The 18,669-nt window shown below is 34.8% G+C and overlaps 1 protein-coding gene across 1 annotated transcript in view; it reads right to left on the bottom strand.

The window, feature by feature from the left end:
* Positions 1-1,172: 1,172 nt before the first annotated feature.
* Positions 1,173-18,669, bottom strand: part of LOC150096171 (sodium-dependent transporter bedraggled-like) — a 98,031-nt gene continuing 80,534 nt past the window's right edge. Inside the window, exons 7-15 of the mRNA XM_090409285.1 lie at positions 16,387-16,518; positions 14,545-14,648; positions 14,248-14,366; positions 11,023-11,279; positions 10,759-10,890; positions 9,958-10,060; positions 9,553-9,671; positions 3,215-3,421; positions 1,173-1,802 (exon numbers count right to left, since the gene is read on the bottom strand). Coding sequence (XP_090265411.1) covers positions 1,482-1,802; positions 3,215-3,421; positions 9,553-9,671; positions 9,958-10,060; positions 10,759-10,890; positions 11,023-11,279; positions 14,248-14,366; positions 14,545-14,648; positions 16,387-16,518 — 1,494 coding nt within the window. The 3' untranslated portion in view covers positions 1,173-1,481. The remainder of the gene's footprint in view (positions 1,803-3,214; positions 3,422-9,552; positions 9,672-9,957; positions 10,061-10,758; positions 10,891-11,022; positions 11,280-14,247; positions 14,367-14,544; positions 14,649-16,386; positions 16,519-18,669) is intronic.

Raw genomic sequence — 18,669 nt, 5'->3', positions numbered from 1 at the left:
GGTAAAAATACACGTTACAGCAAGGAGCTACATGATTAACTGTAGCCAGAAATTTGGAGTAAATGCGACTACGTTTATTACACGACAGTGCCCACTTCCACACTGTGTGCCGAACTGGTCGGATAAGAATTTTGATTTGTGGTCCTAAAACAAACGAGATTGGTTCTTACTTTTATAATTATCTGAACCACTTTGAAAGGCAGTTGAACAGCGATAACGTAATGCATACATGAACTTTCTGCTCGGCCGATGTTGGCAAGATCACGTGAATAACTATAGTGAATATCGTTCCATAGTCCTTCTACACCTGCCCTCATGGAGTCCCCTCAAAAGATTTTTTTTAAAGAGATTTTAAATAATGTTGTAATGTAGTTTTACTTCTTGATGTTTTAATAAATTCCTACTAATTAATGATTAATTATTTCTAAAAAGGAATTTTTAAAACAAAATTTTTAAAACATCTTTGTAAATCAGTGCCAATTTCTTAATTATTTGGTAAAAGATTGCACCTAAAAAAAATCAGCTAACCTTTTTGTTCCCGTATAGGGAGTAGTCAGGAGCATTTTAGTCCTATCTAACTTTTGGAAACTCAGTGGCAGTTCAATCTCCACTGGTAGCCAATCAAAGATAGCTGGCCCAACACTATCACTAATTAAACGGCACGCAATGAAGACGCGGATCAACAAGTGCCGCCATCTCGTGGTCCCTAACCCTAACACAATATTATTAATGTCTGAAAATAGTGTGGGGAACTTATATGTAATTTCAAGGCTTGACTCGAATCTTCCTAGTATTCATGCATGGTAATGTGACGTATCTTTTGAGTTGTTCTAATCTAGTCCTGAATTGAATAGTATTATAATAACTGTTCTACTGTCCTGATCATTTCTTTATCGGTTCTGATATAACATCTCAGTCACATGGATTATCATAATTATGAAATCAGTATCGCCAGATTAATGCCAATAGCTGCTTCTATCTTGAAATCAAAATAATTAAAAATGAAATTATTTTTACACTATCACACACTTCTTTGCAATCACAAAGAATTTTAAAAAAAATTTTCATTAACAATATAAATTTTTATTATATATTATAATATCAAACGAATATTAAGATTTTTTTTTTCATTTCAATTTCATTCGAAAAAAAAATAAAATAGAGTTCGAACACCATATATTATCATACATGGAATGAAAATATGTTCCTTTGACTGCATTTCCGCTTCGGGAATTGTGCATACAAACGCCTACTAGTAATACAGAATCTCTAATTATTCCCAGGTTAAAGAAACATGAGAGATATTTTGAGTTTTTTTGGATAATAATAACAATATATTCGTGCACCGCGCGGACCAGCACCAAAATTCCACGTCATTCAAAATGATCCACGTGAATACTCTCCACAGGACGTTACTATTTTCAGGATTCGAATACGAACCTGCTTTTCCGGTTGATTCCATTAATTTCTCAGTGCATATGCTATGTAACACCACCTTCTGACGACCTATAGGGATGTCCTAATGCTGTAGTTTCTGTCAAAGTAGATGATGATGATGCTATCACGGATTCATCTATTGAAGACAGTTCAATTGTAGAGTCGGAGTGGATGTTTAGTTCTCTCAGTAATATACGAGAAGTTGCCGTAGAGTAGGACGGAGGGGGAGTATATTTTGGAGGTGGGTCGTCAATATAAGCACTGTTAATGGATCCATGACCAATTGCTGGCGTGGTACGTAAAGACGGAGAATTCGTCGTAGGTGGCAATGGCGGAAACAGAGGACAGCACCACGATTTCATTCTCTGTAAATATAACAAAAAGTGCATTTCAGTAAAACATGATCATTAATACTGTTAAAATAAGAAGGTAAACATGTTCATAATTTTCATTTTATCATTTTAAACATGTAATTATTTTAAAATATCAGTATATAGTTTCAAATTATCTTGAGCGAACTGTCTATATTTGGTTTGAATAATAGCATTTAGAATTTCCTCACTCTACTAACAAGAGGCTAATATAAAATATTATCATTCGAATGTATGGTTTTAATTACCAATATAAAATAATATAATATTGTACGGATATAAATATAAAATAATATTGTAAATATAAAGTGATATCGTACAGATGGATAATTTTGATATTTTTCTTAGATACTTTATTAAAATATTTAATAAACTTTGAACACCATATTCGAAAGTACCTCTCATTTCTAAAAAGGACGCATGAAAAATGTTTAGTTACTTTGACCTGGTTTTGATGATGATTCGATACCCTTGGAGGGTAATGAATGGCAATGCTGTAGCCAAAGAAGTTCTAACTGAGGCTCGGCTATTGCTGTTACCCTCCTGCCATGATCAGAGCTTTAATAGCTCAATAACACCTTATCCCTACACTGTCCTCTACAGATAACGGGGAAGATGAAAAGCATTTTTGCTTCGCCCCTTTAAGCCAGTCCTTATAAGGACTATAAGGTTTAGTTACTTTGGCCGAATTCTAAATTGCGATACTCTAAATAAATTTTCAAATATCACAACTCAAAAATAAAAAGATAGAAAAAAGACATCAAAATAATTACTTTGTATCCTTCTTGATAAATGAGCTCAAAGAATTTCTTAAAATAACAAATACATCAAGAAATGTGACCTTTGCAGTTCTATAGCGCCAATGTAACTCATGCATGTCGTACAAGGCGACTAAAATGATCATCCAGGGAGAGTAATGGATAGCAATGCCGTAGCCAAATGAAGTTCTAACTGAAGCTCGGCTATTACCGTTACCCTCCTGCCATGATCAGAGCTTTATATAGCTCAATAACACCATATCCTTCACTGTCCTCTTCAGATAACGGAGAATATGAAAAGCATTCTTGCTTCGCTTATCTAGCCAGTCCTTTTAAGGACTTTAAGAAGATGGAAAATTGCACATTTAGCAATTTGAGCAATTTACTAAATTTTAGTACTTAATAATTCGTTAATTTATTAAATGTAAAGACGCAAGTTTATATCCTTTTAAAATAAGAGCTTATGTGTATTATCGGTGACTAGAATCGAATGTAACAAGGTCTTTCTTCTGAATACGAAGCCATAGGCATCTTTCAGAAATTTATTTTAAAATAACTGTAATAAAATAAAAGCATTCAAAATATTAATTATTCAGTTATATTAATAATATTTTGTATGTGATTATATCTAAATTAAAAGATAATTACCTCCCTGAAAGATGCGTTTGGTCTTGATCTCAGCTCATTAACAGCTTGATAAGCTGCTGTAATAATCACAATCGCCAAGGGGAACAGCTGTATGAACAGAGCAAATCTTTTGCTCCATACAGGCCAATACTTGTAATGTTCGATATTTTCGGCCCATGAAAATGTTGACTCAAAAGAACTGGCACGAAAGAAGGCTATAGCAAGAACCTGAAATATTATTATAAAACATAAATAATACCTAAAATATAGTTTTTTTTTAATATATTATTCCAAGAAATGTTACCAAAATACTTAAATTTCAGGATTATTGAAATCAATTTGACGAAAGTTAAAATAACAACAATCAGACCTTGATCTCACGTGACTTTTAGAATTTCAGTTTGATATTAGTAGAAGTGAATTTTTTTTGAACTCCGATCAATTGTTTTTAGCTAGAATGTAAGTTTATAAGGTCCAATCTAATATATGCAATAGTGTGTTTAAACATCAACCTGTTAGATCAAGTGAGTGTTAATTCAGCATCTGCGGCCATTCGACAACAGTTCACTGGAAATTCAAATTATCATAGAGGGAAGCTTTTTCAGGGAAGAAAAAGCATTTTTTTTATTATGTGTGTTATTTAGAATTATATTTGCTTTTAAAAGAGAGAAAAATATGGAACTTTTATTGTAAATTATTAATATTATTGATATTTTAATATTATTGCTTCAGACATATCATTTAGGATTATACGAGGGTTGTCTGAAAAGTTCTCGGCCTCGACCATAGATGGCAGTACTATCGGAAAGATTATTTTTTCGTAAGTTGGTACATCTGTTATAAGCATCTATGTGAAATTATAAATCATTCTATCAAGTAATTTGTTTTTTACAGCTGTCTGAATCAAAAGTGTTGTCTGTATCCCTTGAAATGGATAAAATTGAGTATCGTGTGGTTATAAAATTCTTTGTAAACAAAGAAATTCATTCGAAGTTCATAAACGTTTATGGGCACTCTTCTCCTTCGTTTTCGACAAATAATAAATGGGCTGCCGAATTTATACGTAGCCATACCAGCCTTGAAGATCCGCGTGAAGGACGTTCAAAAAGTGTAAAACAACCAGAAATCATTGATCAAGTGCATGACCGGCGAGTCAAAGTGCGTGAAATTGCTGAGAATATGGGCATTTCAAAAGAACGTGTAGGATATATTTTGCATGAAGAATTGCATATGAAAAAAAACTTTGCCAAGATTTTGATCACAGTAGATCAAAAACTCACTCGCATGAAAATCTCTGAACCGTGCTCGGAGCGTTTTAACAAGAATAAAACTGATTTTGTGCGTCGATTTATTACTATGGATGAGACTTGGATTCATCATTACATACCAGAATCCAAACAGCAGTCAAAACAGTGGACAGAAGCCGGTTGTTCAGCGCTAAGGAAGACAAAGTCGGTTCCATCAGCAGGAAAGGTCATGGCATCGGTGTTTTGGATTGCTAAAGGCATTTTGTTTATTAATTATCTTGAAATGGGTAAAACAATAACCGGGGAATATTATTCCTATCTTTTAACCAAATTCTTGAGAAAAGACCCGGTTTGCAGAAGAAAAAAAATCATCTTTCATCAGGACAATGCACCTGCCCACAAAAGTGTTTTGGCAATGGGAAAATTAAAGGATCTGCACTATGAATTGTTGGAACACCCTATTCCCCAGATTTGGCTCCCTCTGACTTCTATATCTTCCCAAAACTAAAACTCTTACTCGCTGGTCAGCGTTTTTCTTCGAATCAAGAGGTGATTGCAGCTATAGAGGTATTTTGCAGATCTTACTGAGAACCACTACAGGAACGGGATAATGGAGTTGGAGCATCGCTGGAATAAATGTATGTCTTAGGGGAGATTATGTTGAAAAATAAAAATTATTTTGAAATTATAAATTCGATTTTTTCATTGTTAGGACGAGAACTTTTCGGACCACCCTCGTATATAGTTCTTCACTTAAGAAAAATAAAATATAAATTTTATATTTAAAAATTTGAAAAAAAAATAGCTATTATTGGCAATTTGTTTATATAATATATATAATATAATATGATTTAATAAAATTATAAACCGTAACACCAGTAATTTTATCTCCTTTTACATATTTTACAAGTGGTGAGAGATTTTTTTTGCTCAGAACATTTAAAAGATTAAGTGAGTTTTCCAAAAGAAAAGTAATATTATGTTATTTTTCTTTTTTTAAATAAAAATATAAAATAGGTAAATGATAGTACCATAGACTTAAATAAAAGGTACTGTGCAAAGAAGTTATCCGCAATTTTGTATTGATTTCTTACTTTTATATTATTTTATTTTCTAGTTATGTCTTTCATGAATATGTCTGTTCTCTCCATAAAAATATTTTCTTTGAAAAAGTCAGGCGATGCTATTTTTCACCATCTAGCTATGTGGATATGTTTGTCGAATGAATTGCAGTTTCTGATAACAATGCCAGAGACAAGCTATTCGAAATTTTTCCCTTTAAAGATCACTTTATTACTAAGGGAAACACATTTATCACCTTGCGCAAGTTCCCTTTATTACATGTATACTCAATGTCATGAAATATGACCCGTTGTATATCATAAATTCCTTGATATCCAACGTTATGACATTCGTAGTAATGATGTGGCCATAGTACGCATGCTCAAAAAGATGTCCTTACCAAATGTATTAAAAATATGAGGGAAGAATTTCATGAGCATTTATAATGGCGTAACTAAATGTGCAATAAGTGTATGAAAGTATGTTTGGTTTAAACTTTAAATATCACGAATGTAAATAAAATAATTTTTGACGAGTGGAAAGTATATTCGCTGTCCATCCAGCAGGCTGTGGGTTCGAATGCCATTGTACACATCAACACTTGTGAAAGCCTTTAGGTGGAAGATGAACTCCCCGCTTATTGGAGGCATGAAGTGGCTTGAAAGGTTCCATGCTTGGTCTCTCTCTAGAACCGGGTTTCTGGATTATCTACTTCTTAACCTACTCAAGGTACTAAACGTATAATAGATTTAACCTTTAATGAATCGGATTCACATAAAAAAAAAAATCCAGGATCATCACATCTTGAGATAATCACTCCCCAAAATGTGTTCTCCCCACGCACTTAAGTTGTCTTTCTGAATTTTGTTCAAATTCAGTCATCTACTAAGACAATTTATGATCTTAATAAGATTGTACAAGACTTACAACTGCAGACTTTAACAACCTTGGACACTTTTCTTTTTTTCGAGAAAAATACTGCAAAAATCAGTACATCAGTAAGACAAAAAAGAATGTTTCTTCGGTCGTAATAGTCCAGGGCAAAACAGAAACAAAGTATTTCGTTTTATTACTGGACTTTTGTATCGTATTGATACAAAATTCCAGTAATACTCTACCACAAAGATTCTTTCTTAATCTTATCTTGAATGAAAACGAGCGATTATACCAAATCAGTCTTACAGATTATAAATTCTGAAGTAATTAAGATGAATACTACTTATTTACAGCGTGTCCCACGCACAAAAAAAATTATGCGAGGGGATTGATGGATCGATTATCCAACTAAAGCATCATTCTGGGAAAGAACATCACATTATCACAAAACGTTCTGAATAAGTAACACACACACACACACACATGTGTGTGTGTGTGTGTGTGTGTGTGTGTGTGTGTTTAATATAAGGTTTAATTCCTAATCCTTATATTTAATTCCTAATGCTTGCCTCCTCAGTTTCACTAAAGCACTAAACTTTTAAAATTTATAAGATAGAAAACGCATCTACTTCATTAGCATATTAGCATACTATTCTCCCAATACATCATCGGTTGCTTAGAATTCATTCGTTTGCTTTTCGTGTTTGAAAAGAACTGCGAAAATAAAGTAGACTCTTCATGAAACTCCAGCTGTCTAACGATCATAATACATTATAGTGATAGAATACTGACATTTAGTGCCTTATATTTCTATTTTTTTTTTAATCTATTGTTTTCATCAATTCCAAATGACATCTGTAAATTATAACAACAGTAGTTGATGCCTTACCAAAGTTTGAAATTTGAAATTCCATGAAATAAAATTCAAAACTGTATTTGACTTTTTGTCCTTGCATCCCCGGAAACTTGGATTTCTTTTTCTCTCTATCTCAGAATAGGGCTGAAAACTGGTCGGAGAATACACATGATTATATACATAATACACCAGCTTCATCACCTTATTTTTGGCTACAATTCCGACACCAAAAAATTGTAATTACTTTTTGTTAATTTTAGTTTGCTACCAACTGATTGTTAGAATGCAAAGCATTTTTGTGAAATACTTTCTTTCTTTCTTCTTCCGCAGCATTTCCCACTTAAGTAGGGTCGCTGTTTGTGGTGAGTCTCCTCCACAATTTCCTGTCTTGGGCTGTAGCCACATCCAAGTTCTTCATCCTCAAGTCCTCCCCCCCCATCATCTCCCTCCATCTCTTCTTTGGCCGCCCGCGCTTTCTTTTCCCTGCATGACCTTTTTTCCCACATACTCTTCCTTCCTCCCCATCACATGACCAAACCATCTCGACCTTGCCTGCTGTATCTTTGCTCCTACTTTCGTAACTTTCAGCGTTCCCCTTACATAGTCATTTCTCGGACGATCTTTTCTGGTCACACCGCACATCCACCTACGCATTCTCATCTCCGCTACCTCCATCCTGCTGATGTTATTTTTCCTCAGGGCAACAGCTTCCAAAGCATACGTCATAGTATGCTTTGGAAACTGTGTAGTTGATCTGCTTTGAAAACACTAGTTGGTCTCACTACTGTCCTGTAAATTTTGCCTTTTAGATTGATCGGCACTCTCTTATCGCATAGCACTCCAGCCATCTCTCTCAAGTTCCTCCATCCTGCATCCCACTTCCTTCTCAGTCTCACCATCGTCTTTCATTGTTGAACCTAAGTATCTAAAGTCACTGACCTTCCTGATGACATTTCCTTCCAGCTAGAGATCTGTCTCCTGGCAGACATCCACTTTGCAACACATATACTCGGTCTTACTTCTGCTCAGTTTATACCTCTCTTCAATTACTTTCCAGTTTAGCTGCCACTTCTTCTCTTCATTCTGCACACAGCACGATGTCATCTGCATACAACATAGTCCAAGACGCGTCTTCTCACTTCCTCCGTCACCACCTCCATCACAATGTTAAACAGGAACGGACTTAATGCAGACCCTTGATGCAAGCTAACTCTCACTGGAAAACTTTCTGTCATTCCCAGGCAGGTTCGAACTCTTGTCTTCACATTTCTGTACATCTCCTGCACCAACCTGACATATTTCTCCGATACCTTCTTCTCCCTCAGACACCTCCAGACTTCTTGCTTTGGCACTCTATCATACGCTTTCTCCAGATCAATAAATGCCAGATGTAGCTCCAGTTGCTTCTCTCGAAACTTTTCCGTCATCTGTCGTTCCCCAAAGATAGCATTTGTGTCCGATCGACCAGGCATGAAGCTAAATTGCTCCTTTGCCATCTCCACCTCCTTCCTCAGTCTTCCATCAAGAACCCTTTCTAGGATTTTCATTGTGTGGGACATCAACTTTATTCCTCTGTAATTTTTACAGTCTTATACTTCCTCTTTACTCTTGTGGATGGGAACAAGAGTATTTTCCCTCCATTCCTCAGGTATATTTTCCTGTTGACAAACTTTTATTAACAGGTCCCACAGCAGGTCAATTCCCTCTTCCTCCAGAGCCTTCCATGCCTCCACTGGAATCCTGTCTGGGCCCACCGATTTTCCATTCTTCATGGCCTCCTTCACTTCCACTCTACTGATGTTCTGCACCATCCCCTCAGAAGGCTGCCCATCTTCTCTGTGAGTCCTCGCATTTTCCTCATTCAAAAGTCCCTCAAAGTATATTCTCGTTCTGTTTCTTATGTCCACATTCCTCCATAATATTCTTCCTTCAGCATCTTTGATCTGCTCAGATGTACGATGTCCTTTGAAATCTTATTTCTACATTTTGCCAATCGATAAATCTTTCTCTGTGAAATACTGTGCAAGTGAATATCGTCCACTTATTGATTATACATTTCAGTAAGATACAATCAGTATGAAACACTAACCTGCTAAAAAAAGCGTAAATAAAGTATGAGGCTATTATAAAAGTGCTTTTATCTTTTGGCTTTGTATTACTTAAACAACTCATCAATTTAATCAACTCCTATCTATTAATAAATTCTACAATATAATTTCTATTTTATTTTTTACATTAGTATTTTTCATTTCCCATTCCACGCCCCCCCCCACACACATACAATATGCATATACATATATACAGTATCTATAACTTACTAGATATGACACCGGAAGAACAACATTCCACTGAAACATAAGAACAGGAAGTACCCAAGCTCTAGTCAGTTGTCGTCTGGCTAAAATATGTACAAGGCGTTCCGTACCAAATGAATGTCCTGCAGAAGAAATATAAAATTTTTATGCTATTATTAAAAGTACAAGATATCTATACAAAACATCTTTTTATGTGTGTGGTTTTCTGCAAGTTATTTTAAGATTATTTTATATTTAATGTCTTGAAGAACTGCAAAGATTTTTCTTCCTCAAGGAACAGAAAATAATAGCAAATGATATTAATTTATTTTAATTAGTGAATGTTCATGAATTGCAAATGATAAACAAAACTTCGCCATTTGTGATAATTACACAAAAATAAGTGTACTGCTACTCTCCTAGTCTTACCTCTAACGAAAAGGACAGCTATGAACATAAGAAGATACAAAAGAACGATCCACCAGAGGGACCCAATGCAGTAGTCGACATAGTAAATTACGTATATTCCAACCTACAACGAAAATAATATTTATTTACGCATCATATATCATTTACAGATATAATAAAATAAATGGTGTTTTAGGAAATAAAGTAATTTTCAGTATTTACATTTCTTAGAATGAAATAAATAATATGTAAAAATACATGCTGATTAAAATGTATGCTATATATTTAGAACATTTTCTTTCTTTTTAAACTTAGCTTCAGTATAAATCTTTAATTCGAAATAACTATGATCATTGAATATGAATTTATACTATTATTAAATTGCATTGTTCGAACGAAAAAACCAAGGTGAATACGGTAATATGTTTTCAAAAAAATTGTGCAAAATTAAATTTATCGCGAAATGTGAATTTGTTGTTGTTGTTATTATTATTGTTTATTGTTATTAGTATTATTGGCCTTCCGCTAAGAGACTTACAAAAAGTAATAATAACAAATTAACAGCAGGCGAACTATATACTGGCAATCACCAATATGGCCAAACCGATATAATAAATTTGAATAATTACATGATTGATCAATTAAGTAATTATCCGAAAAATGAAAGCGTAAAAGTATTTGAATGCAGCCGATAATATTAACGTAAAATTCTTTTTTTTTCTTTTTTTTTTTAAGAATGGTTATTGACTATTTCTTTATTTCTTTTTTTGACATTACTACTACTACTATTTCTTTATTTGACAACTTCCAAGTTGAACTTACGTTGGAAGTGAGAGGCAATCCTAACAGGAAGGCAATGTTACACGTGATAAAAGTCAACGTCGTGTGCCAGGCTTGGAATAGTTTGGCTTTGAGTCCGATGATACATTCGACCACACAACTCCACAGTACTATCTAAAGGAAATCACACACAGAAAAAAAAATAATAAAATAAAATAAACAGGAAAAAAAAATTACTCACTGCGGTGATAATTCGGATAAATGCAATGTAGCCGTTATGGATAATCAAATGACAGAACGCCTTACCTGCTGACCTAGTCCAAAGAGAATGATCATAGCGTAAAAGCAAATGGACCAGAAAGATGACATACTGCGAACGCCCTCAACAGCGAGGGCAGCGGGAAAGATTTCAGTCGCAAACCGATTCACTTGATAGCCACTGTAAGGACTTCGTATTCCTAATGGAACCAAACATTCGCCTAACAACAGGTTGACGAAAGTGAGGTTAACAGGAGAAGGATGGACAGAAACCTGCGTGAGAACTTTGACTGTATCTTCTTCCTCTAAAAATAAAGCAGACAGTGAAGAAAACTAAAATTGAATGTGGTTAATATTTTAAAAAAGATTAAGCTTTAAGAATATCTCGCTATCATTTAACGGTAGTCTATGTACACTTATAATTTACTTATAATTTAAAAAACTGTTTTGTATCCCGCTGTTCTTTATTTTTATTTTTTAATTTTATATTTATTTAATGTATGTTATATACACGATAATCATAATTTTCGGAAAATTCGCGAATTAAAATCTTGCTTAAAATGACAATTTTTTTTATACAATATTTTACATGTATTATATATATATTATATTTATTTTATATATATATATAAATTATTGCATATAAATTTATTTTTAAATAATAATAATAACGTAACTTATATTTAACTTAAAATTTTAATTCAATCTTCATATTTTTAGATAATATTTTATAAAATTATAAAAATATTGCATAAACCTTTTTACAGCGTATGTATATCTACTTATATTTATGGTATTTCATGAAACTTACTCTTGGAGGGTCATGGGTGGCAATGTTGTAGCCAATGAAGTTCTAACTGAGGCTTGGCTATTGCTGTTACCCTCATGCCATGATCAGAGCTTTAATAGCTCAATAGCACCTTATCCCTACACTGTCCTCTACAGATAACGGGGACGATGAAAAGCATTCTTGCTTCGCCCCTTTAAGCCAGTCCTTACTTATAAGGACTATGAAACTTACCAGATGCCTAAAATGCTGTGAGGATCACCACACTAACTCCTGCACCTAGCCCAGATCCACACCTGCCTGTTGTGCCAACTGTAGAGGACCACACCCCTCTAATTACAAGGGATGCCTTTTCCATCCAAAAAACCGTGGATCAACAAGAACTAACCACGCTCCTCCAAGCAATGACACAAACAACGAAACAGGTCGCCCTCCAGATCATAATACCTCACATTCGGCAACACAGGAAGGCACTCGACCTTTATCCATGTCCAAATCATATGCGGAAGCGGTAAGAACCCAAACTCCTTCATCGCAAGAGCGAACAAGCTGTAATCTCACATCAGTTTTAATCTCGTCACTTGCAACAATGCTGCATGAATTCAGCAAAGCAAGCACCTCACCATCTTCCAGAAAGAGATTCTATCTAGAAACCAATCCATATTAACTTTATAATGCATATTAACTTGCATATAATGCATGTAAACTCTCTTCGTACCAAAAGACAACCACTTCCCTCTTTGAAGACCAATCTTGGAATTTCACACTCAGATGAACAAAAAGTAGAAGCCCTAATTGACAATCTGGAAAATCAATGCAGCCCATCTTTCGTAAACTTAAATATCAATCCTATTTACAAAGTTCATCGTAAAGATGCACTAAGACAGCCTAAGGATGATTCAGAAACCATCACCCCCACATCTACAACAGAAATAATAAATATTATTTCCCATCTGAAGAATAAAAAGGCTCCCGGCCCTGACAGCATTACCAATAGAATAATAAAGCTACTCCCACGGAAAGCCATAATTCATATAGTTAATATTACCAATTCCATTTTAAGATTCCAGTACTTTCCCACAGATTGGAAAATCGCGGACATTATACCTCTGAAAAAGCCTGGTAATAACCCACAACTTCCCCAAAGCTGCAGGCCCATTAGTCTTGGCAAAGTAATAGAAAAGGTCACCCTATCAAGACAACAATCAGCAGTGGACAAACAGAAAATAATCCCAAATGAGCAATTTGGGTTTCGCAAAGCTCACAACACGGTGCAACAAATTCACCGACTAACAGAACATATCACTCATGGTTTTAACTGGCACCTTCACACTTCTGCTGTATTTTTGGATGTTGCCAAGGCCTTTGATAAGGTCTGGCATCAAGGCCTTATCTTCAAACTAATTGAAAACAATATCCCAATTAAACTAGTGAAACTTATATACCCATATCTTAGTGAAAGATACATGCAAGTAAAACTTAACAGAATTGTTTCATCAAGGCACTAAATTCTAGCTGGTGTACCTCAAGGTTCTCTTCTGGCCTCAATACTTTTCACTACTTACGTATCAGACATCCTTCATACTTCAAGAACAACCATTACGGCCCTTTATGCCGACGACACCGCTATTCTAGCAAGGTCTCTCAGTCCTCGCCTAGCAATCACTAGACTCCAAGGAAGTATCAATGAGCTAGCAAACTGGTTCACCAACTGGAGGATTCAAGTGAATCCCCTCAAAAGCACAGCCATGCTGTTTTCAAGAAGTCTGCAATAAAGAAGACAACCTGCTCTCTGGTCATAAGATCCCATGGCAATCAGGGACCAAATATGTTGGGATATTAATGGATAAGAAACTCCTTTTTAACAAGCACATTAAGCTTATTGGCTCCAAATCTTCCAAAGTCATAGCACAGCTCTACCCATTGATGATCAACCGCAAGAGCAAATTGAACCTATACAATAAATTGCTTCTTTACCGGATGGTAATACGTCCAGTCATTACCTACGCCTCACCAGCATGGAGTCACACTTCAAGATCAAACATTTCCAAATTGAAGAGAATCCAAACCAAATGCCTTAGGATGATCCTGGATGCACCGTCGTTCGTCGGAAATTCACAGATTCACCGAGAAACCGGCATTCCATTCATTTCCTCCTTTCTTCGTAATCTTGCAGAAAAATTCTTCGTGAAGACATTCAAACCCACCGTACAAGCTGTCAATTACAATGAGACTGATTACTACAAACACAAAAGACCGAAGGCTATTCTTCTCTCAACCGATCATAGCTAACACAACTACCCTCAGAGGGCGAGCTTAACTGCTCACAAACCTCCCATTCCCAAAAAACTCGCATTACAGATAAAGGGGAATATGAAAAGCACTAGTGCTTCGCCCATCCTGTCAGTAATGTTAATGCGCGTGTGTTTGTCAGTGAAACTTACCAGGATGGTTATGAAATGATTGATAAAAAAAATGAAACTTACCAAATGAAGAAGCGGACAGTGATAGATGGCGTTGATGAAACACATTGACTGTACATGCAAAGAAGAAAGATGCTATTATGAGGGTAACAATGGCTATAGTTGATACAACAGCGAGGTTCCTAAAAAAAAGGAAGTTAACAGACAAATGTAAGCACATTATGGAGACAATGTGCACACTATTGTGCTTATTGTTATTATTATTATTATTAGGAAAATGCAATAAGAAGCAATATTTAAACGATGAAAATAAAATTTTAAAATAATGACAAACCAAAAAATCTCTGAAGGCTCCTTTACCTTGATATGCTAGTGGACAATTTGTTATGACTACACAAATGTAAGGCCACAGCTCCCAGAATACTCCACGTGAGAATAACTTCTCTTGCTGCCAGCAGCCAAGACTGTTGGAAAACAAAAACGGAATTTTATAATTGCAGTTTCCACAGTAAATACAGTATACAATGGTACTTAATATTGCAATAAGATTCAAGTGCAGTGCTTGGCAATTTTGACACTAACCGAAGTATGAATTACACATTTTTGGAAATGTAGGAGTCTGTACTTTTAATAACAACTCAAAACTACTCACCCATACCCTCATACACAGTATACTTTCAGAATAAAATTGTTTATCATATAATATACCAAAAAAAAAAGGGATAATTTTACACAAATTTCTCACTTAAGTCTAAATTTAGCCGGAAAGAGAAATATTTTTTTAAAAAAAATTATATTATATATTTATCTTTATTAAATTAGAAAGGTAAAAGTCCAGATCATATAATAATAGGAAACCAAGTTAATAAACAGCAAGCCATTTAGCAGACATTTATTCAATATATAACATCTATGATAGTGTAGTGGTGGAGACGAAGAGCTGTACAGTTGGTGTTCTCCCGCGATGAGACTTCGAACTCCTTGGATCAATAATGAGAACATCAGTGTACACTTATATGAAATCAGAAAGCTAAATAAAATTCAAATGAAAAAATACAGTTATAAATTTGAATGAATTTATAGAGATTGTGGCAAATCAGATAGAATTATTTGATAGCTTGTCGTCTGCCTGTTGTCCAGATGCAAAAGATTAAAATTTAAAGATTAAAGTTAAGATTAAAGGTTGTCAAATATTTAGACTATTATAACACTACTGATTAGATGGTAAAGACATCAGGATCGTTGAAGACTTATATTGGAACCAAAAGGCATCTGTTCAAGTTGATGACATTAATACAGACTCAATTAACATCAAACGATGAGTAAGGCAAGGATGTGTGCTGTCACCTCTTCTTTTAACCTACTCAAAAGCCATATTTCAAAAAATCTTAAAAGGAAGAAAGGAAGGGATTAATGTAAATGGTGAAATCATCAGTAACATCCGATATGCTGATGACACAGCTCTCCTGGATGACAATATTCAGGATCTTCAAAATCTTCTGGAACTAGTGAATGAAGAGAGTGAAAAAATGAGATTAAAAATAAATATCACCAAAACTAAATTCATGGTCATAAGCGAGAAACCAATTCTTAATTCAACATTTTCTTTAGATGGGAAACAAATAGAAAGAGTATCAGAGTTTAAATATCTCGGGTGCTGGTTAAATGAAGATTGCAATCCCGAAATGGAAATAAAAGTTAGAATTGAAATGGCAAGAAAAAATTTTCTCCTGATGAAATCGACACCGTGTAACTGTAGTTTAAATTTAGAGCTTAGAGTATGCATGGTTAAATTCTACGTATTGGTGTACGGTGCAGAAACTTGGACCATGAAGACAACATCAATAAAGAGACTTGAAGCCTTTGAAATGTGGTTATACAGACGAATGTTAAAAATTCCATGGACAGCAAAAACGTCCAATCAGGAAGTACTGGAACAAATGGGGAAATCACGTGAACTTTTAGATATCATAGAGGTTCGGTGTAGTGGTGGAGATGAAGAGGTGTACAGTTGGTGTCCTCCCGCGATGAATATTCGGACTCCTTGGAGGTGTAACGAATAAGAAGAAGAAGAAGGAAAACTGCATATCTTGGTCACCTACTTCGTAATGAAAAATATAAGATAAAAAAAGTTCATTTTACATCCATCCATCCATTGTCTACAACAGCTAAAGTTCATTAAGATAGAAAAATGAAATTTACCGAAGAATCTGTAAGGACAGACTGCCAGGGAGAAGAGAAGAGAGTTGCCACACCATCTCCCCATTGCTGCAACATCCTCATGGTAAGCATTAGAAGCAATATTAGAGGGAGTGTACCGAGTATGTAGATGACCTACGAAGTATAAAATATTAAAAATTAAAAAATGTTAAAAACATCAGTAGCAGATACACAGTACAGCACGCATTTATTCCACTTAATAGCAAGCTAGCTGTAGAACACACAATTTACAAACAATTTATATTCACCTCATAGCCGTAATGACTCACTTGTGATATAAACAATCACCTGATCAACCTGACCAATATTAAAAACAAAAATGAATGAAAATTTATTATATGAGCTTACTCGGTATATCCACATTATTGGAGCAATTATTAATTCATTTATATAGACTAGCTTCGCAGGCTCTGTTGTCAGCTTATTCTGTTGGGGGGGGGGGGTTATAATATCATCCACTTAAAAGATGTTAAATATAAATCGACATCATTAAAAAAGCAAAACTCCATTAGAATGTAGTCTACAATAACACACACATAAAAAAAAATAGACTTTATTATTCAAGATGTAAAACGCATTGGTTAGGATGACCTCACTGCCTCTCATATCCCCGCAAAGTTAAACTGATTAATAAATGCAGATGAGAGGTGAATGAATATTAAATTTAACCTTGATATTTATTGTACCGTGTAGGTAAACAAATAATTTCTGACGTTTCTTTGAATTCCAGATGTCACAATTATATGAAATGTAAGACATTTTGGTTTACTGCCAAATAACGTTATTTTTTATATTAGTTCGCCCACCATTTCTAGATCCCTTCTTGGCTTGGTGCCAAGAATAGTCGATTCATGCTGAAGGGGAGAAAGAAATGAAGGATGTAAATTGGTCGCCAACATGCGAAATCACGTGCTTTCTTGTCTGTCGCTGTACTAGTACTAGCTTGATTTTTGTTGTTCTCTTTTTGCATTATTTTTTTATTATTAATTTGTATGATGGATCCAGTATACAGTCCACAAGTTCTATTGTTACACGTTTCAGTAGCTCTTGCAAAAGAATATTGAATAATGTGCTGACATTCTGCGAAAAAGAATCGTCAGAAGGCCGTCTTCTTGTTCCCCTTTCTCAAGTCATAAAACGTGCAAGTGCAATTGCGGGCGTATCGGGGTCGACTGTTAAAAGAATTCGTAGGGAATTAAAAGGTGAAGGTAAGCCAAAATTTAAATCTCCTAAAAATAACCGCCAGAGAAAGAAAAACCATCGAAACCGTAGCTTTGAATGATTTTGATGTAGATTTTATAAGAAGAGCTATTCACGAATTTTACGTGGTCGAGAAAAGAGTGCCAACTGTTCCGAAATTGATTCCTGTGCTTAAAGAAAAAATTAATTTTCCTTGGAAAAGAGAAACTTTAAGGAAAATACTTCATGAAATCGGATTTTGTTTTAAAAAGTCCCAGAATAAAAGGAAACTTATCATGGAGCGAATTGACATTGTTTTATGTAGAACGCAGTATTTGCATGTATTAACACTCTACGTACATTTTTCCAACTGTTATACAAGCAAAATAGTTACACTTTAAAAACAGCAATGTTCGTAAAAGAAAAGCTAAATTTTCCGACCTGTAATAATAAACAAACTCAGTTTGTTTATTATTACATCCCAGAAGAAGACTGATTACCCTATTATCGGAATGGATTCTCCTTTTTCTGACATGCGCAGAAGTGTCGAGGGACCTCAAATCGGTGGGCGAACTATACCTGGTTGTGTCGAAAGCCAAACTAGATTGATGGGCTCCCTTTTCTCTGCTTCTTTAATATGTTCATCTATGAGAATTTCTCTAGAATGGCTCACCTGGCCTACATAATGACGATGAAAGCAAAAATTCTCAAGTACCGTATATCTTGTAAAACTCTTGGCTTCTTTAATGGTGGAAGAGTTGATATTGCAATTGCCATACCATCGTTTCTATCAATCACTTTTTTTTATGTAAAGTAACAAATGATTTCCATGACTCTCAGATCTTTGAGTATTGGATCCAACTCTGATTGTTTGTTGTATGATTCCAATAGCTTTGTTCTATAAGTTTTAAATAGGATATCCTTTAGGTATTCAAGCTTCTAGTTTTAATTCGCATTGTCATTTGATATGGTATATACTCTGTCTCTCAGGGACTGATTATGTTGCTTTTCTATACTACGTGGTTGTGGTGATGGTGCGCTATGGACTTTTTTTTGGTTTCGTCATAGTGTCTACCTCCAGTCAGA

The sequence above is a fragment of the Typopeltis vanoorti genome, chromosome 19, assembly GCF_054136105.1.
Source record: "Typopeltis vanoorti isolate ZY-2024b chromosome 19, IOZ_Tvanoo_1.0, whole genome shotgun sequence".
NCBI classification, from domain to species: domain Eukaryota; kingdom Metazoa; phylum Arthropoda; class Arachnida; order Uropygi; family Thelyphonidae; genus Typopeltis; species Typopeltis vanoorti.
Note: the sequence above shows the minus strand (reverse complement) of the source record. Positions and strands in the feature narration are given on the sequence as shown.